The 21185-nt window shown below is 39.0% G+C and overlaps 2 protein-coding genes across 3 annotated transcripts; one reads left to right on the top strand and one right to left on the bottom strand.

Moving 5' to 3' along the window:
• The first annotated feature begins 5 nt into the window (after positions 1–5).
• On the top strand, positions 6–3754 carry orc6 (origin recognition complex, subunit 6). The gene is made up of 7 exons (XM_079464562.1): positions 6–485; positions 554–680; positions 781–944; positions 1032–1121; positions 1914–2023; positions 2315–2437; positions 2603–3754. The coding sequence occupies exons 1-7, from the start codon at positions 421–423 to the stop codon at positions 2731–2733; spliced, it is 810 nt and encodes a 269-aa protein (XP_079320688.1). The 5' UTR covers positions 6–420; the 3' UTR covers positions 2734–3754.
• Positions 3212–19987, bottom strand: mylk3 (myosin light chain kinase 3). Of its 2 annotated transcripts, none has more exons than XM_079464543.1 (13): positions 19792–19987; positions 15408–15495; positions 14923–15244; positions 13332–13960; positions 12901–13006; positions 12335–12428; positions 11205–11314; positions 7922–8063; positions 7474–7544; positions 6684–6812; positions 5259–5411; positions 4170–4305; positions 3212–4085 (listed from the first exon to the last, which is right to left on the bottom strand). In XM_079464543.1, the coding sequence occupies exons 1-13, from the start codon at positions 19870–19872 to the stop codon at positions 4005–4007; spliced, it is 2142 nt and encodes a 713-aa protein (XP_079320669.1). In that variant the 5' UTR covers positions 19873–19987; the 3' UTR covers positions 3212–4004. The 2 variants fall into 2 exon arrangements, with proteins under 2 accessions (XP_079320669.1, XP_079320668.1); XM_079464542.1 differs by lacking the exon at positions 19792–19987 and adding an exon at positions 16703–17397.
• Positions 19988–21185: the final 1198 nt, after the last annotated feature.

Here is a 21185-nt window from a genome sequence, read left to right as displayed (position 1 = left end):
ACTAAACTTGATCATTTTCACTAAAAGACCAAATTGGGCTGTGAAGACTTTTCAGTACATTCTTATATTTATGTTACTAACCTTTAAATTGACAAGTGTGTAGAGAAGTGCTGACAAGTGTTGATGTGGAAAAAGTACATTCGCTTGTTTTCTCAACAACGTTTAGTTAATATTGTATATTTATATTATTATGTTTTGTTTTATGTTTATGTTATGTTTTGTCTGTGGAATTAACGCGTTTTTAAAATAAATTAAAATAAAAGTAAGATACGCCCATTTTCAGCTCCACCAATCATACGCCGTAACGTTTATTTCTGGTATGACACGTGTCACTTTTCGCGCGAAATCTTTGTGTGAATGCAGAGGAGACATTCTGATCTGTTGTGCTGGGAATTGTGTGAAACTTGAACTATTTAAAACATGGATAAAGAGTTATTTTGTAAGCTTGCGTCGAAGATTGGGATAACATCTCTTAAAGTATTGAGGTAAGGACTTTCAAACATTAAAGCGAGTTTGTGTAGCACCAGAACGAAGTCTGATCTTTTGTTTTCAGCCAAGCAGAGGAGTACATGCGATTATCACAGCTGAAGTGTGTTGGATTGGGCTCCGTGACAGCCACCAGTAAAGCCATTATTTGTCTGGAGTTGGCTGCAACGTCAATAAAATTCCCTATAGACAAGGTATTTCTCTATGCATATATATTTTATTGTGTTGCTTGATATGTATTGGTCGTGAATTTTACATGCACAATTAAATGCTAATTCATATTTTGGTCAATAGGAGTATGCCATTAAATTATCCGGTCTGAGTGCTAAGGCCTACAACAGTAATTTGAAAGCTATGGAGTGCATGCTGGGTCTGCAGTCTAATCTGGGTCTCAGGGACCTTGCAGTGCAATATGGATGTCTGGATGCTGTTAAAGTGGCTTCTCAGATGCTTCAACGGTGAGCGCATGATTTTAACACAAAACAAAGAAAGAAAATCGAGTAGATGCTGAAAAGTATGGTATGATTGGAACTTTTGTGTTTAAGGTATGAGGACAGTCTGCCTGCTGCTCAGCAACAAGACCTTGACTTGACTAAACCTCTCTTTACAACTGCAGCTCTATATGCAGCATGCAAGTAAGATTTTTTTAAGTAGTTCCTTGAGTCAGTTGTTCAAAAAATAAATGTTTGTCCTTGATCTGACTTTTGACTTTATTTAAATATTATTTTCAGTAATATTGATCATTTTGGAAGATTAGTTGAAATGCAACAAAACCAAAAACTGAAATAAATGGAAAAATTGTTGATTTTATTACTTTGTTACATGTTACATGGAGTTTTTCAAATGCTTTATAGTGACAGCAGTAAAGAAAAACAGTTAGTTCTGTGTGTCTATGTTGATCAATGTAATATTGACACGGAGATGATGTTGTTCTAACATGCTGTTAGGATGAGCAGAAGTAATTGATTCTGTATAATGCAAGCACACATTTACCCAACTGTGCACTACGTGATTTATTTTGTTTGCATAGTGCACAGTGCAGACAGGTGCATGCTTCGTGATCTGTAAATAGAACAGAATGGTGAATTCTTTATTAATCACCCAGTATCCAGGAGGAAAATTTCATTTTTGCAATTAGCACTTGTTGTGCTGAATCTTTTTTTACGTTTTATTTTTTACCACAAATGCTTCCATAGTCATTGTTTGTGCAGTTGTTTTTACTGTCAGTGTAAACTTATCTGCGTGCATCTCGTGTGACTGTGTGTGGACTACTGTTATCCAACCAAACAACTCCGACTTCCAGAAGGGTCAAAATGATTCTATGCATGCCAACAAAACTTAGACGACGCTAAATTTAAACGGCACATTGTTTACATTGATTTACTGAAAACTGAAAAATAAATTGGTTCTGTCCTTCCTCTTTGAAGGTGCATGAAAATCAGAACTGACAGGAAATTAGCCTCTTCATCTGGAGCGAAGAAAGGAATCTTTGACCGGATGTGTACGCAATTCCAGATATTGGGACTGGAGATCTGTAGTAAGTGTGAATCCTTTAAATAAAGGCTTTTTGGAAGATATGACATTTCCTATTAAGGACAATAAAGACAGAGGGGGTTTGTGTGGGAGGCAAAGATGTTCTAATTGAAGGTGCACAGCCTTTATCTCTTTCATTGAAGAACAACATTACTTCAAAAGAGATTGGTTCATTGGTTACCATGGCTGCAGACAATTCAGAATTAGACAATGTATGTGTAGTTGAACATCAAAGAACAGTATGTTTTCTGCCCAAGTGCATATTGAAGACTCCGGTATCTTCCTTTACCCTCAGAGGAAGCTTCCTCAACACAGGAACCAATTAAAACGTCTCAAAAGAGGCAGAAGACCCTTACTAAAATGCTTGAAATGGAAGATGATGATGACACAGACACTTGCTTCCCATTAAACCATAATGGTAAGTTGTACTTCTACCCCTTTGCTGCAGTTATTTAATGCAGTAGTTTATACCATTTTCTCGTAGTAGTAAGTTTTAATATGGAATATTTTAGATTTAAACATAGAGATGACAAATCATTTTAGATGTGACAAAACAAAATGTGTTTTTGGGCCTTCTTTGCAGATGGAAATCGGGCAACGTCACCCAAGCAAGTGCGGATTGAAAAGACCGAAGAGGAGGTGACACAAAATTATGAAGAGTGGAAAAGAAAAATCCTCAAGAATGCACTGAAAGCAAAAGCTGTAGATTTATAAATGGTTTTATGCTTGCAATATACTTCATTATGGTGCCGATTAATATTAAAAGCACCCTACTTTGATTTAATATTGTTACAAGAGAAGTTGCCTTCCCCCTTCTGGCTTTTCCACAATTCTGTGTAGTATGTAGTTGCTATTTTACATGACTGGTTTACTCACTAGCCCGTCATTAAACTAAGTTGAGTTTCTTGCTCGATGTATTATTTTCAAAGGGCAAGTGTTTATCATTCGTGTGGTGTTGATAAGTGTATAATTTGTGTTTAATGCATCATGATTGAATGAATTTGTTTACGAAAGTATGACTTGTTTTACAGTGAGGGTGTTTTGAATTAATTGACAGTCCTATGAGATTTTATTATTGTATTTATGAGCACCTGGTCATGTTTAATTCTGTTTCGAGACGTAGCTCTTTTATCTTACAGGTTTCTATGATTAAATGCCTATTCTTCACACAACAAATTTTCAGAAATTTCTTATGACATAAATGTCAAATTTTAATGTTTCAATTAAACACACATTCTACAGAAACAAAAATATCTTTGTGACAGTCCATTGCTATACAAGAACTCTGTTTAGAGTAATGCAACCTCCCTGTACAGTTGTTTTATTTACATTTAACATCATTTAAGCTAGTTATTGTCTAAAGCAGAACTACATTTGTGCATATGTTGTTCAGAAAATCTTATATGAATTTGCATGTACTATCATCCCATCCATGCCACAAAATGCTAATTACGGGCAATGTAATCACATATTCTGAATCCTGAGTCAATCAGTGAAATGATTGAAAAATAAGAAAAAATACATTATTCCTCGCTTTCAAGAAATGTTGCTGTTCTGAACAACATGCTAAACAAATACAGGATCACCAATGTCACACCAATCTGATCCTCATGTAATTTTTTTCTAATATAACTTTTCTAAATGATAAGAAAACATTTTCTTTTAAATACTACAACAAGGCAGTAGTGCCCAAAAAAATGCTCCTTCACAGAAGGGACAAAAGCTTCACGTGATTAAAAACACTGCAATGCATGCCAATTGCTCTAGGTGTGAAAGCATGATCCATTACAAAAACGTGATGCAACATGTACAAGCAAAACATTCTGACACTGGCTATAAACAAGGCAAGATCATTTTAAATACTTCCCACAACTTATTTCCAAAGCATTCAACAAACTAAGACAAACCATTGTGCAATGTTGTGATGTCTTTAAAGCCACTGTCGCTCGGAGAAGAGCTACAGATGCTATCTTCCGGGTGAATAGCTAATTTGGCGTACTACTGACTGATCTGTTTTGCTGAAACCTCTTTAACCTGTTAGCTGCTGCAACTGCAAAGAAGTGTTTCTGTAAAAAAACAACCACAAAAACATGATCATTGTCGACACCACGTGACATAAATAAAAAAATCAAAGCGCTGACTTTCCACACCTTCCATTGACGGTGAGCTACAAGATAACGCTGTAGCCTCATTTGGGACTTCAGGCGAACTTTGTACATCTTGGCCTTGTCTTCCAGGTTATTCAACCAGCTATGCTTCATACAACCTGATGCACTGAGACGACTGCTGCCGTAGAGACAACAAACACAAATCAACACAAATTCCTGAGCCCAATGTTACAAATAGTCCTGTCAAGTATTTTTAGACAGGGCTACATGAATCTGCTAAATTACGAACCCATTTTAACTTGTTTATCATACAGTTTTTCCGAAAACATGGCAAAACAAAATAAATGAGAGCGAACCGAAATGGAGGTACATGCAACAACATATGGACAAAGCCATGCATAAAACTGCGCTTTTTACTGACAAGAAAGAAAACACAATCCATCTGATTGTACCACATTATCATCATCACACCATTTATCCATTAGCATTCATCAACTAATGAGAGGCGTGAGTCGCACGACATGCGTACACGTATGCGATGATGAATTGATTACAAAACATTGTCACCACCGTTAAAGAGTAGAAAGACCGGAAATGGGTGTCATTCTCCATCTAAATGCACCTCATCACAGCCCACTGGATCATTATGTGTCACGTTTATTGCGTAGACGGTGGTAAGCTGGAGGACAAAAGACAATGTGCCCCTCTCGGCCACCAGCTGTGCCACCCAGCTATTATTTCATGCTAGCTGAGCTGTGCAGCCCAGCCCTTACGTGGGAGAGGTTATCTGTCCAAGACAGAGCATGCTCCAAATGCTCTAAAATGCACCAGATGACCATGTTATGTTACAGGCCAATTATATGTTATTTGTGGCGTACAGCGTGGCATTTTCAGAGGTTTTAGTTTTGATGTCAGGAAGCATTAAGGGAATCCGAGCAGGTCAGTGTAGCAATGATAAGGAGATGGAAAGTAAAAATTAGGTTCTTACATCCATGAAATGTCAGGCAAGAGAGGACAAGAACAAATGGGCGAGAGGTGATATTGAAGCGTGCAAAAGAAAGTGTGAATTATATTCTGTGCTTTAAGGGTTCGCACTAGCTGAATAATGCGGTTAACATGAGGAATGAATACCACTTGGCAGGAACAAGAAGTCTGGAAATGAAGTCTTTGGCTTCCTCTGACACATTCTCAAATGACTCTGCGTCAAAGTCCCAGTTAGCATTCAAAATGCTGTTCATTGTCTCAGCGTCGTTGTCACCCAGGAACGGAGAAAGGCCACTCAAACTGAAAAACCAAGAAAAGGAGAAAAAGTGAATAACCCACAAATATATTCACTGTGGCTTTTAGTTTTAAAGCTACGAATAAAGTAACAAGGGAAAACATAATGGGTGGCAAAAAGGCTGCTCTTTAACCTCTGCTTTGTTTGACTCTGATTTGTAAGTCACTTCAGATAAAAGCACTTACTAAATAATTAAATGTAAATGTAAAGTACAGAAGGGCTACAACAAGGAAAATGTTTTTCTCTAAAGTATATAAAGGTAAACTCCATTTCTTTTTAATATTACCAAGGAAACAGAATTTTCAAGGCATACATGAACATGCATCCTTTATACCAATTAAATCTGTAAACAATTTCAAAACGAGGAAAACAATGGTGGCATAACTGATTACTAACACAATTTCACATTGCTTGCAATGTCTACTTTAAAAAGAAAGCAGTAATTAAATAAATACACTAAAACCTGGAGTAGTGCGAAGCATTAAATTCTGACAATTGTAAAGTAGGTGAAACATTCTCTGGATGGGCAAGCCATCCTTAATCTCCATCAACAGCTGTCAGGTAATTAACATTAATTCAATCAATGTGGCCTGGCTGGCATTGACCGGAACAGTGGGTCATCTTAGGCCAATACTACTGAGAGAATAGAGATGTGGTTCCAGGAAGGATCATAGATGGGACGTTGTGTGAGCATACTGGTTGTTTTGTTGACTGCATCAGTGAAGCAGGGTAAGTGTGTTTTTTGAGCGGAGGGCCTTGTGCCCCTTTTATCAGCAGTGCTCTATTAAATGCTCTTAGCTGAGCCCTTTAACGCTTTCATGGCCGTTGCTTTTGCATTTTGCGTTTGATCTCTATGACATTATAGTCTAACGTTTGTGAAATTGGCAATTTTTATAGTTTTGTATTGTTGCAAAGCAGCTTTACAGTTAATACACATTAGTTCAGGCAGTAAAGACATTAGGAAAAACAGTGATAATGAAATGTATAGAATGGTATTATTTACATTTTCCACAAGGTTCACCTTGGCAATACTAACTGTCTGTAAATGTATAATTGGACAGTTGTATTCATAATGCAAAAAGTGTATTTTTTCTTAAAAAGATAATATTAGCAATACTAACTGTAAAAATTAAATAATTGTCTGTAAGATTGCAATTGGTTTTTAAATGGAACAATTACTGAATTGATGACTACATCAGAAAGACAAGACAGAAAGAGGAAGTTTTATATAGGTATAAAGCATAAACATTGATCAAATGCTCTAGTTGTGTACTCACAGCATGTACGTGATAACACCAACACTCCACATGTCTGTAGGAAATGACACAAAATCATAGTTGACAACTTCTGGTGCCAGGAACTCTGGCGTTCCGAAGTTGACCTTCAGTTTTTCTCTGGGCCTATATCTGGTTGGAGACAAACATGATTTGTCTTGGACCTTGTATAATATCAATGTTAAAAGCATAGCCTAATAATAAACCTGTTTTTCTAAGCTCTTCAACAATACGAAAATCCTGGTCAGCCAGGAACCTTGAGTTTCACACACCACACCACAAATATACGAAATAACTGTTCCCTTCCTTTCCTAGCATCATCGATCCTTTTTCAACCCCTCCTACAACATCTAAACATTCTAAAGAAATCTCATCCGCTAACACTTGACTAACAACTGCACGTACTGTTGCAGAGCCTCACCTACATATGTGTTCTTTGATGCCTTTCTGAGTCATTCTGAAACTTTGTATTGCAGCACTTTACTGTCTTTGTGGGATGAATAGCTTTTGTGTTTCTTTGGGTAAATGTATCTGGTCATTACAAAAAGCACCAGTTTTGTGAAGGCCAATCCATAAGGAAATGTGTAGTCATGGTGATCATATGCAGATATGTCAGTGGTATGATTTAGATGAAATCAATGTAAACCAAATCTCTTTCATGGAAGAGGACAAGGATAATTTGCAGAATCTGAGACACTTGCTTTCATTTGTATATTTGAAAATAATAAAACATCTTCTAACTCAGCATTTGTTTCTATAAATTTACCAGCAAGATAACTTTTTGCTCACTTACTTTCTTGCAAGCCCAAAGTCAATGATCTTGATCTGATTCCCAGTGGTGTTCACACATAATATGTTTTCTGGCTGAATTGCAAGAAAATTTAATTCAACAGACTGTGGAAACTGACAAACAAGTAATGGATGCACATAATAAAACAGTAACAAAATACATAACATTTTCTTACTTAAAAAATATTTACATAATAAACCAAAAGTTATTGTAATGAGGCGTAAGTACATTTATCATTTGAATATAGATATGCTATTGTAAGACAATTTGAAATGACTATTGCATTCAATATGCAGTAGTTCGTATGTATATAAAATAAAATAATTAAAATCTATAGCATAGAGGCTGCTAATGTTGACATACCGCTTTTTCCATTGTAACACACAACACTATTCATTGCTAATCAGGTCAGTATCATATTATAACATTCAGTGCAGTACATGGGGTTTACCTTAAGGTCCAAATGTAGAATGTACTGCTGGTGAAGGTACTGTACCCCTTCACAAATCTGCTTGGTAAACACAATGGCATCCAGCTCCGTCATCTGGTAATTCTCATCAACGATTCGTTCAAACAATTCACCACCCTCCACACTGAAATAACAAAACACAAGTAGGTTAAAATTAACCATATAAAATTTACTCTTCTTCTTTTGTAATCTATTGACATTCACTGTTGTTGCTTATTGCACTTCTGGTTAGACCTAAACTACATTTCGTTACACTGTACTTGTATATGTGTAATGACAATAAAGTTGAATCTAATCTACATTTCTTTGTTTTTTGATGAACACAGAGAAAGATATTTTGAAGAATGCTTGTAACCAAACAGTTCTTGGTAACCATTCACTAGCATAGTAGGAAAAATGCTTTATACTTTTTTTTCTGTTAACCACAAAATAAGATATTTTGAAGAATGACAATTGTCATGGTAATCAATGGATTTTGGATTTTGGGAGCCAAGAACTATTTGGTTAAGCGTGTTTTTTACTTCTGCGTCGGACCTATGCTGGGCCCTTAGCTTACGCAGAGACGTCTACCCTACGCTGTACCCTATGACGTAGCCTGACGCGCATCTCTCCAAAAATGTTACAGCATGTCAATGCAACACATACTGCAAGCACTGTGATTGGTCTGCTTGAACCCCCTCCCTAAGGTAAGAAAAACGATTTAATTATCTGAATATATTACCTGTTTATCTGTGTTAAACAACTCAAGCAGCAAAAGTGACTGTTTACTCGCTATCACTGCTAAATGCTTCAAAGACAGTGTACACTACAAACAGCTTCTTCGGTTCTTGTCGTGGTTACACAAGCAAGTCCACGCCTGTGGACCCTGACACCTAGTGGCCATCGCCTGTCGACACGGACAACGACGCACAAGTTTAAACAAAAATGCTAGTTACGAATGTAACTGTGGTTCTGTGAATTCCCGATGACCGCCAGAGGCAGTGTAACACTAGTGGATTATCGTAGTGCTAGCCAGATATGTTTACAAAATATACTGTACCAACAAAGTCACATGGTGACTTATGCTGAGTGTGGCTTAACCATTAGCCGTTGTTCCACAACTGGAGGTCACCAATGACCCCAATGGGATCACTACCGTAGCAGCCGCTAGCATGCCCATCGCCCTTAGAAGCAACCCATACCATACCACCATGCCTGTTCGGAAATAACCCTGGAAGTATGTTGGTTGCTCGCTCTTGTGAAAGGGTAGCCGACATTGCAATGGAGTCCAAAGTCCGCCCGATGAATGTAATCGACTGTTCAGGAAACAGTTCTTCTTCTCGTTTACTGCCAGACCCTACCTCTGCACATGGCTCAAAAGCATGCTGGAGTCGTGAACAGCCTGCTCCTCTGTGGGGGCACATAGAAGCCAGTCATCTAGATAAGGTAGAATACACAGGCCTTTTGCCTAAAGGGGTGACAGTGCCACTTTCACACACCTTGTGAGAACACGAAGAGCAAGACACAGTCGAATGTCAGAACTCTGAACTGGTATACTTGGCCAAAAAAGCTGAAACGAAGGAATTTTCTGTGGTGAAGTGCAATAGGAACATGAAAATAAAACGTCTTTTAGGTCGACACAAACAGACCAGTCGCCTCTCGCACAGCCCGAAGAAAGTTGGCTTTAAGCAGCATGTGAAAAGGCAGAACCTTCAGTAACTGATTCAAACGTCTCAAATCCAGAACTGGACGAAAACTGCTGTCCTTCTTTGGAATGAGAAAATACGTTGAGTAGAAGCCATCCCTTTGAACTAGGGGATGAACTGCATCTATGTCTCCCTTCTCTAACAGGAAATCTCTAGGGAAAGCGCAACAGAACGAGCTGCATCCCTGACAACTGTGGGAAAAAGCTGGGGGCCGGCATGGAAACTGTAGTGCATAACCCCTGCTCATAGTCTTTAGAACCCAGGGGTCTGATATTTTATTCCTCCAATATTCCAGCTGTACCGCTGAAAATCCAGAGAGATTAAGGCTTTGTGAATGTGGCTTTTGGTGGCTGTGGGGGGCATTGACGTGTAGCCCCGCCAGTTGTCGATGAGGTGGACGGAAACCTCAAACCTCTTCTGCAACCCAAGACCTCTGAGGACAACACGGCTGTGGAGCAGGTTCTTATCGGAAACGGCCTCTGGTGGTCAGTAGGAAGGAAACAGAACCAGCGCTTTGCCTACAGCGTAGGACCGAACGCAGAAGTAAAAAAACACGCTTCACAAGCATTCTATGAATTATCTTTCTCTGTGTACATCAGAACAAATTAAACAGATTTTGAACAATTTTAAAGATTTTGGGGTAAACTGTAAAAAAATTGTGTGAATCAGAGATGTGAAAGAAGTAGCATATTAAGAGCTATTTCTGCTCTTTGATGAAACAGGAGCAATACTTTTGCGCAGATTAGAGAGAATCAAAATGAAATATCGATCTTCTCAGACTATTATCGATCTGATACCAATACCAACATTGGTATCAATAGTATCAATATTAGTATCAATCCACCCACCCCTAAAAACAGCAAACAAAAACTCAACACTAAACTGAAAGTACAAACTTAATGTCTAACTTCTTGCTTACATGACACACAACAGCATACAGCAAAACGAAGCAGCACAAGACAGCAAACAAGAGGGTATAAAATAGGGTGTCAAAACTAAGGGTGGGCACAGTGGGCAGGTGTGGGGAATGAAACAGTGGTGGGAAGCCAAACAAGGAAACCAGGGGGCGGAGTCAAGACACTAGACCAGAGAGCACATGGCACAAAGAAACAAACAATGGCCATGTGCTTCCAACACTGAACACGAGAAGCCCAAAAGACATGGGACTGTCGTGATCCTGTCAACAAAACTAAAAAACCAGCCGACAAGAAGGACAGGATCATCACATACTAAATTCTAAATGCTTTTGTTTGCAAAAATCAGTACCAGAAAAAAGCTGCTGAATCAAAATGTGAGCAGAAAGATGACACACCATCACGGATGTGTAAAGTGGCATGTGTGGGAGCTCTGTGTTCTCAGGACTGAATGTGAAGATCAGGCCAGCAGAGAAAATCTACATTACAAATGTGGCCTGATGAATTCTGTACAATCTATGCCACATAATCCAGCGGAAAAAATTAAATGTGAACATTAGTTACTAAATGTATTCTTTAATTGTGAAATTTCCTAAATGTAAATTTTTTAAAGTTTGTGATTTGTATTTTAACTCAGAGACAATGGTATAATGGTACGGTACTTACTATTCCATGATGAGAGTGAGATTAGTTCGAGATTCAAAAGCATCATACAGCTGAATCAGATTCACGTGGTTTAACTGGTTCATAACTCCAATCTCATTCTTCACTTCATCCTGCAATCAAAGTAAAAAAAACGTCAAAGCAAATAAATAAACTGTCATGTACAATAATCCTGTAAAAAGTGCAATAGAAAGCCCATATTTTTTTTAAAGCGGGTAACTCTGTTGAATAAAGACAAAAATAATTAGGCTATTAGAAAGTTAGAAGCTATTTCAGATTTCAAATTGCACACTTAAATTGCCAAAAGTGGATTTACGGTGACTGCACGGGCCACCAAAACAACAATTTAAACCCTTTCAGAAATGAGGGCTTTACAGTCCTTAACACCCCTGAAATTGTATGCCCTGCTTATTCTGGCTCTGGCTGTCAGCTATTCTCTTGACTGACCCAGAAAAGCACTAAATCATCCAAAATTAAGAGCTCTCTTTCTTGCATGCTCTTCACCAGCCAATAGCGAGATTGGCGAATCATCCACCTCACGATTATGCGTTTGGATAATTCTAGTGTCCAGCAAGACAGACTGCTTTGCTCTTTGGCAACTCGTGTCAAATGGCAGGAATTAGAACACGAGAGAGTGAAACTCATCCGCCTTGGTCTGTACTTGACTGATTGTTCACTAATGGTGGTAACAGAGAGAGCAGAGGGCACAGATTGGCATCATATTCCAGCCGAGTTCTTATGACAGGAGCGATGTCATTAGATGTAATTAGAGGCACTTGTTGAAGTATGGAGAATGCAGAGAACAGATTGTTTTGCAAGTTGTACAAATGTGCTTCTTTACTTTAAAAGACTTCTTTTTAATTGCCGTTTGACTGTAGAAACAACATGTGCTTCATGCTCTAAGGGAGTATGGCGGTAAGGTTATGTTATGTGTAAGTGCTCATATATGAAGGTCTGTCAGTTGTTGTCAAGGAAATGTTCTCATAAAGCAACATAGCAGGAACAGAGTGATGGACAGATTGGAGTGGGAGGGGAGACAGAAAGAGAGAAAGAGATAGAGCGTGTGTGAGAGAAAACCGGGGTAAACAGACTCGAAACAAAGAGAGACAGTAATTCTTGGTTTGTGTACTTACTCTCTCTTTCATACCCCGAACTTTAATAATCTTAGCAGCCAGCGTAAGACCTGACGACAGCTCAGCACACTTATGCACCTGTCCAAAACGACCCCTGCAATAACAAACCACATCACAATTACACATTGAATTGTGGAATGTGTTCTATTTCCTATTTTCCGTCAAAGGACGCCTCCACTCACTGCATGCTGTGTGTCACAGGGTGAGACAGTGTTTTTTATTTAAGATGGTTACGGATTAAAATAAGTTCCATACAAACATGCAGTCCAACACCTTCCCAAAATAAACTCGGCCTATTGTGAGTCGAAAACAAGCCGGTGTTTATTTGCGGAATATGAGGAGGGAGGGGTGTGAAGTGTGTGGATTGCGAGTCGGGGAGGGATGTGGGGCAAAAGGTCTCTATTTACCAGCCCTATCAGTATGTCACTATGTACGTGCTATATAATAAATATATACTATATTAAATATTGAACATGTGTATTAAACAAATATATTTGAAAAAAATATTCAGGTTTAATTAAGTGACATTAAATGAAACTTCTCAGGCTTGTAACACATGGACTCACCCTCCCAGCAACTCACTGGGACTGACTTCATAGTATGTGCTCATTGGAACCTGCTTGGCACTGACAATGCGATGTTCGAACGGGGCTGGAAGAGGTGGACAGTCATCTGGAAACAAACCCAGCAGTAGAACAGTGACATTCTGATTTTATGAACGATGACATCGAAAGCTCCACTTGCACAGATGTAATAATATGGTTGTGATGTTTACAAGTGTTCAATGGAATTTAAAGTTCTAGTTAGTTATTTATGATATATTACTTTCTAATACACAGCCGCTCAGATTACAACACATGCATGCACAAATACAAAACATACAAAGTGACTCAATTTACTGAGCTAAGTGTACTGAAGATGGATCAAGTTAACATCAGGAAATTATAAAAAATTATTTTATTTACTGTAAGATCATAGCATAAGGCCTTTTACTCACCAATTATCAGTATGTTTGACTCAGCTTTTCTTGGAAGTACCGCATTGGCATTTTCCGTTGTTTGTAAACTAGGAGCTGCACAGTCCTTTACAATATCCAAAATCCTGTCAACAGTGTTTGTTGGGTTTCTTTCAACAGGTGATTCAGTATCTGCAGAACACTCATCGTGTTTTGGCAATGGTGGTACTACTGTCTCTTTAGGATGTGGCGGTGGTCCGGCATTTGTTTTGACAGGATCTTTGGTACAGAGCTGAGGTTCTTGAGGTCTCAGTTCTGAGACTGCTGGCTTGACTAAGGGCTCCTTACCAACCCGTGAGACGTCTGCCTGTTTTTGAGGAACCTCAAGCTTCTGCTCCATTTGTTGCTGTGTAAGTACTGCTGGCTTGAGAAAAGGTTTCTCACCAGCTTTTGGAACTTCTGCCTGTTTTTGAGGAACGTCAACATCCGGCTCCAATTGTTGCTGTGCGAGTACAGCTGGCTTAACTAAAGGTATCTCACCAGCTTGTTGAACTACTGCCTGTTTTTTAGGAATATCAACCTTCAGCTCCGCTTGTTGTTGTTGTTTAGGAACTGTTGCCTTGAGTGCATCCTGTTCACCAGCTTGTGAAACATCTGCCTGTTCAAGAGCCCTGTGTTTAAAGAGATATCCAATCGATCATTTAAATAGTCAATTTCTTATTGATAGTGCCATTTGATCACTTCTCAGCTATCAATAAAAAAGCACAACATGGAAAAACAAAGCAAGCAATGCACAACATGTCATGGAAGTGTTTCATACTTGCTTTGTACATGTCCGTAATTATTATGGCTTCATGTGAGAGGCTTCTACAAACAACAGTAAATCCAATAACAGCACAAGGTCCTTAATAAATGTGTGGAACTAAATGGCCTAAATCCCATAATGCATTCAGCTGCAAGTTTTTATAATGCAAACAACAAAAATATCTGGCTAATCTCAAGACGTTGGCCATTAGTATAATGAATAACGCAAAAAACACTCTCCTACAGTCACAACACAACCTTTTATTGGAGAAAGAGGCTCTTTTGTGCCTCAGTACAGAACGCACAGCGCACACATTGAAAATACACAGCTCTTGCAATAGTACAGCGCTCTGCCTTTCAGATCTTTCGCGGCCGTGAAAAGACACAGCTGCCCGATTGTGCTTTTGAAATATTTTTCCAAGTTCTCACTTACTGTGATAATCAGGGACAACTTTATGTTCTGTTCAGAGATGAACATGCCCATTAATGCTTGAGAATCATCCGCTCAAAATTATTTTTGTAACTATTATATATCATATTCATGCTGCCTTTGTTAACAGGTTTAATTACAATACACTGTATATGTGAGGATACTAATCTTCTGTACTTCACATCTGGTGGATAAATGTGTATAAAAGTCCATTAGAGCATTACAGATACACTGGTCTGTCAGCTGCTGTGTAATTATCTCCAACGGTGGCCAACGAGAAACAAGTAGACAATGTTCGCTCTGCTGAAACAACCAATTTCCCTTTCAACCCAAAGCCATTTTGACAAATACCACTATAGTCTTATGCCATAAATGGCAGCGATCTGTGAAAGCTCTCACCTCTTTGGTTCAGTGACATCTTCCACCTTAGCAGTTGTCATGGTGGCATGTTTTTTTATGTTAGCTGGCACAGCAGCCGAGCTATTTGTCTCCTGCTTAGGTCCATGGTGCACTTTGGTCTTCTCAGCTTCCAGCTGGGCTTTAGGAGCAAATGTTTGGACACGTGTAGGCTCTCTGCTTTTCACGGTGACCTCTTTGGCCTTACGTAAGGCTTTGCTGGAAACTTCTTCACTGAGACGAGGCTCATTTGGTTCTGCATGGGCATCAGGAGAAGGTAGCTTGGGCACGGAGGGAACAGTGACCTCTGGCTGCTGAAGCTCAGCTGTGGACAACCAGAGAGTCAGGCCTTTATCGCCAAAGAATACTGTTTGTTGATATCACAGACATTGGCTCTGACAAATCACTTTTCATAGGTTAATAAAAGCACAATAAATATTTATCAGCCGTCAAAAATCAAAGAATATACAGGAAGCAAGAGCTCATACCAGCAAGTACTTCTTTAACCTCATCTGAAGTCTGTGTGCTTTGATGATAGAGATTCTGCTTGATGCTGTTGCCATCTGGCTGGGTTTTCTGTAAAAAACATCAAGAGCAATCATGTTGTAGTTTGTGTTCATTTTTTATGATGTGAGGAACATTTTTTAGCTGCTGAAAGTGTTTAAGCTTTAGGTATTAAGAAAACTGTTCATGCAACTCTAATGTCGCTCTAATGTCGCTCTAATGTCACTCCATATACCTGTTTGACGGTCATTCTTCTACAGAACACAAAGGAATATATTCTGAAGAACGTTGGTAACCGAACAACTTTGGTCTCCATTATTGACTCTTACCCTGGACACAAGACATTTCTTACAATATCTTGTGAATAAATTATAACAGTTTTAATTTTGAGGTGAACTTTCCCTTTAAGTAGTTCAACTACTAAATGTTAATGCATATTTACAAATAGGACAAATCTTTCAACATGTATGGCTAGAGGTTAATACTTTGTTAATGTGCAAAGAAAATATTTGAAAGGTTAAAAATGGTTTTAAATTAACCTATGCCAGGTTCTTTCAACACATGGTTGGGTCAAATATTCATTTTTTTAGGTTTTTAAAGCATTTGTTGTGTGGAAACAGATTGATCATAGTCAACCTGTAAACAAAATGGCAATTATGCACTTTCATGTTCATTCAAAATACTTAAGTTGATAATTACACAGTTGGACAACAGATTCCACACAATGTGAAAGTCTCTATTATTACACATACAAGACCTCCTTCAGCTATTATATACGTAAGTGATGCAATCCTGAATTAAAAATATAGTATCTGTTTATGTAACAGTACTTAGTCCATTAGCAATGGTTTTGGGGATGTTTTTGAGCATTTTAATTAAGCATTAAGTTTAAACGGTTGGTGTTTGCTTCTCAGTTTGTGTAACTGCTGAATTTAGACACCATCAGTTCACACAACCAGTCTAGGAATTTGAAACCTGAGGTCCATTCAGTCTCATCATAGATAAAATAGCAACCTTGGAAAAAGGTTATGGCCGTAAACTTAACAGGCTCACAAGCACAGACACACACTGTATCAGCCAACAAATTAAATGTGGCGAAATACATGAAAAGCATGAAAGATTATAATACCACAAGTAACAAACAGTTTGGAAAATAAACATCTTAGATTTAACCTCACACTGGCCAGGGGTCAGATCTTCTCTTGTACACTGAAAATGTTGTGCAACAGCATAAGCAAGTGATTCCAGAGAGATCTCTGATGATAAGGAGCTTACTGACCTCTCCCTTCACCGCATCCAGAAGGCCCTGCCTTCTCCAAGGCACCACACCGTTCAAGATGAACTCCACTATCTTTGAGTTTTGGAAAGTATCCCGCACATAACCCAGTACTTTATCCAGACTGGACAAAGAACTTTCCATACCTTCGATCTTCTTTCTCTGCTGCTGGCTTTCCTGCTTGAGATTACGAAGCAGATCCACTGATTCTCCACACAGTGATCTGATCTCAGTAAACAACAGGTTCCTGTTGCCCTCCTTTTGGACATTTTTGATGATAATTGATTCTTGAGCGCTAGCCTTGCGTTGCATAAGGCTCTTCTCCAAAGATTCCATTCCTTGACACAGTGAGCTCAGCTTCTGGAGCACCTCTGTCTGGACGCGTTCGATCTGTTCCACCTTGCCTTCAAGGGCGTTCAACTTGACCTCCACGTTACTCAGGCTACCTATCAAAGTAGGACTTGGCTTCTTAATGGCCCCGGGTGGAGTTCCGGAGTGCTCCAGCTTGCCACCTTCATACATCCTGGCAATACAGGTGGCCAGAGTCGCCTGTTTACTCATAGCTGACCTCGGACACACTGGACAAAAAAAAAAAAAAAGGAAGAAGTCCCTCCGTCACCCTGAACAAGATCAAATAAAAGACTACCTTTTAGCTTTTCCCACCCCCGTCATTCACCGTGACTGCCTCCGTCGGTATTGTGTGACTCCCCAAAAAAGTCAGCTCCAACAAGCCCCGTTCCTGGTATGTGCTAGAGATCTGACACCACTTAAATAAACACCTCCGCTGGGTATCTTATCTCTCCACTTCTATTTTTCCTCCCCCCTCCTTTTTCTTTCTCTCTCCTAGCTACTCTAGCCAGGCCTTTTATATGACCTGGCAGCCCTTGGTGATTGCCAAAGTTCCAGCGGTCCCTTGACGTCACTAAAACATTTAAATTCTCCTCAGCAGATGCTGCTGACAGGTGGGCATGCACGGAATGACCTTTCCCGATGGTCAGTCATTAGGCAGAGGAAAGAAAGATGAGGGCTTAGCCTTTCATGTTATTTTCATTTCTTCTTCTAGATAGGAACATCGATTTCCCTCCGAGATTGAATCATTGGATCCAGACGATAATAGCGGTACTAACCCATAATGCCCTGCTCACAGGACAGAACGTTAGGTGACATTGGCTGGCATTTTAAGCGAAAATACCCCCCCGTAGACACTGGTAAGAAGATCAATGATACGCTACAACTGTCCTCTCGCTCTCCTCATCAGGAATTCCACCATAGTCACTACTATTGCCAGGAAATATTTGGTTGGAAAAATGTACTAGATGAATCATAACAACCAATAAGTGATGTACATATAGGAATGATAGAAACGTCTCAGACATGATTACTTAATAATCATGTGTTTCTGTTTTCAAACAAAAAAAAATTATTGAAATATAAAACTAAATGCTCAAAGATATGGCCTGGAGGTTGCTCTTTTACACAGTTCAAGAGAACAAAATACAAACAAATGAGCTTACATGTTGTTAAAAGGAACAATTTTGATATTTTATTTTCTTTATTATTGAGAAGGATGGAAAATGACCGTGATGTAACTCTCTCTGGATTTGCTCTACATAGTGTATGTGCGCCACCAAATGTAAGTCAGAGATGTTTGGTCTAAATCTTTCTCCAATAAAAACTTCTTTCTGCTTTGATCGCGCGTCAGAACACACTATTCAATGTATACATGCAGTATTACATTACTATGCAACCGCGGAATGATAGAGGCCAGGGTCAGGACTACCACAGGAATGTGGCTTCATATTGACTATTTGGTGGGGGAGTGTGGTGGGGGGGAAACCGTTATTACAAGCTGGAAACCCATGCAACTAAATTTCCACTTCACAACAGGACCAGGGCCAGAACGATGGAAAATAATATCTGCCTGTAAGATAAGCATGCTTTAGTACAGCTTTATATTAAAACCTCTTTGATCTTTGAAATTCATTTGAAATGTCACACAAATTCATGAAGTACACAGTGTGCATTAGGATGCTACATTTTACTATACGGTTTTTCTGTGCAGCTTTTTGGATAAATTGCAATACTTGGTAGGCTGCTAGGGATGAAATAGCTTTGAAGGGCTCTGCAGTATTAACAGATAAATGCTGTCTGCAGAGGTGTTTAGCCTTGCCTATATGTAAAGGGAACGACTAAATTCAAGTCTCATTTTACAGCCACTTACTGTATGTGCCCTCGCATAAATGTTTGACCTGACACGGCCCTTTAGCTTTGTTTAGAGGTTGAAATCGCAGAGAACTCCATTCTTTGACCGGAGCATCTGTCTCGAATAAGGTTTAAGGTGACAATGTGCAAATATGATGTAAATTCTTTAACAGCATGCACATTAGGAATTTGCCTTAAGTGCCACACATGTGTGTATAGATTCAAATTAATAAAACACCACCTAAAGCACAGAAGATAAAATTGTGTTCATGCATACTCTTATGTAACATTTCTCTTTCTTACTCTCCTACAGAGATAATTGACTGATACTTTGTTCTGAGAAAAAATAAAAGATTGTGCGGGCTTATGTACAGTAATAGTATCTTTAAAATGTTATGGAAAATGGGCAGTTTGTCAGAAGGCCAAAGGACACAAATGTTAAAAAGGATATAAAAACAATGCTGTGATGATTTACCCAAACTTAGTAAAGAATAAACAGCTCAAGGAAGAAGCTTGTGAAGGATCAAGCAGTAAAAGTAATTACAACAGTTGAAGTAATCAAGTTGGAAATGCAAAAACTGTGCATGTTAAACAGCAAAAGTAAATTCCCTAAAGTTTACAAATTGCTTAATAAAGGACTATAGCAGTATATCATGAGGCACCTTTTCAAAAACTTCTTAAAGAAACTTTCTTCTAAAAACTTCTACACATCAGCTTCTTGTTCATATTACATATACTGTCAATGTATTTGGCACTCTCTTTTGCCTTTCATGCCAACTTGAACACAATAGTGCAGTGAACATCACAACAGTGTCTGCAATAGCATCACTGTTAACTTTATTCTTCGAGGGCTGATTACTCTTTCTGCCTGCATGGAAAAAATATCTTACCGTGAATTTGCGTATGTAGTCGGACACACAGAAGCCACCTGTGCTAAGAAGCAGGGATTTGTATAGAGAGGTGCCCATCATTGCCCTCCTGTCCTGTGTTAGTACGACTCCGTATACTCCATGTCTAAAGTGGACTGCCACAAGCACTGAATATTCTTCAGACCTGGACTCTCAGGGTTCTGTAACATTCTGGAGTGGACGGATCGCCCCTCAAACATTAACTATCTTATCACATTCAGCCCATTGGGTACGCGCCCCTCCTGATAATAGAGCCCCATCAGCAAGGCAGAAAGCACTTCCTGCTACGAGATAACAGCTGCCTGAGATTAGTATAAGCATGCTGGAAATGCGAGTGTCCTGTTTTATTAATAGGGCTCAGATTTGTCTTTGTTTTGGGTCTGTCCCCACAGGAGGCCCAAGTCTGTTCTCCTCCCTACATGGGATTGAAGGGATGGATAAAACGCGGATACCGGAGGTTAGACAACAGTTTTGGTTGCTTTATACCGATGAAATGAAATAGGAAAGGGGGATTGTGGGACACTAGATCTGTGAAGAATCTGATCTCATTCACTGACCCAGTTTAAAATGAGTGCGTCAGTCACACTGGGCATCAAGATGTGTAGGCATGAAGTAGCTAGCTTAAGTCTTTCCTGGTAAGGAATCAGCACAAGCAGGGGGAGAGATCTCATCCACCCTGAACAGACGAGAGCCAACCCTGAGCAGGCAATGCAAAGCATGGTTTCACAAGAAGATATAAATCGACCAGGAGGCTGATGGAGGAAAATGGCTATTTTTCACTTACGACTCAATCCAGACACTTCCAGTATCAATCATGAAGTGTTACTGTTTAGTTCAGCTGTGTTTCAATGTAGCAAAGGAGGAACATACATTACACCTCCATATAATCAAAGTTGACCAAACATCTTCATCCTTGATTTGTTTGAAGGATGTGTTAAATCATGTGGGCGGTGCTCCAGATGGCTCTGTAAATGCTTTAATGTTAAAACAATAATGTGAATCTGTGACGGGCTGTCGTTCCTGTTAGTAATGGGACAGGTGGCATTGAACATGACTCACACATGCACTTTCATCATTGCAGTGCGACATGGATTTTAGTGACTAAATATACACCACCACACCAGTGCCATCTTGACCATCATCCTGTAGATTAAGTAACAGATAACGTGCTGTATTCATATGATTACACACAAGTCTGATAATGTCTTCTGAATCCTAGCCAAACACAGTGAGTTAAACACAAAAAATCAGAGGTCTAAAGTACCTGAGCATTTTTACTTTACTACATTATAAAGCATTAACATTTTGACTCCGCTATATTTCATAAAATTCATTTTTATGTGTTTTTACCTTAAATACTTTACAAAAAGTAGGCA

This window comes from Barbatula barbatula, assembly GCF_947034865.1.
Source record: "Barbatula barbatula genome assembly, chromosome: 1".
NCBI lineage: Eukaryota > Metazoa > Chordata > Actinopteri > Cypriniformes > Nemacheilidae > Barbatula > Barbatula barbatula.
Note: the sequence above shows the minus strand (reverse complement) of the source record. Positions and strands in the feature narration are given on the sequence as shown.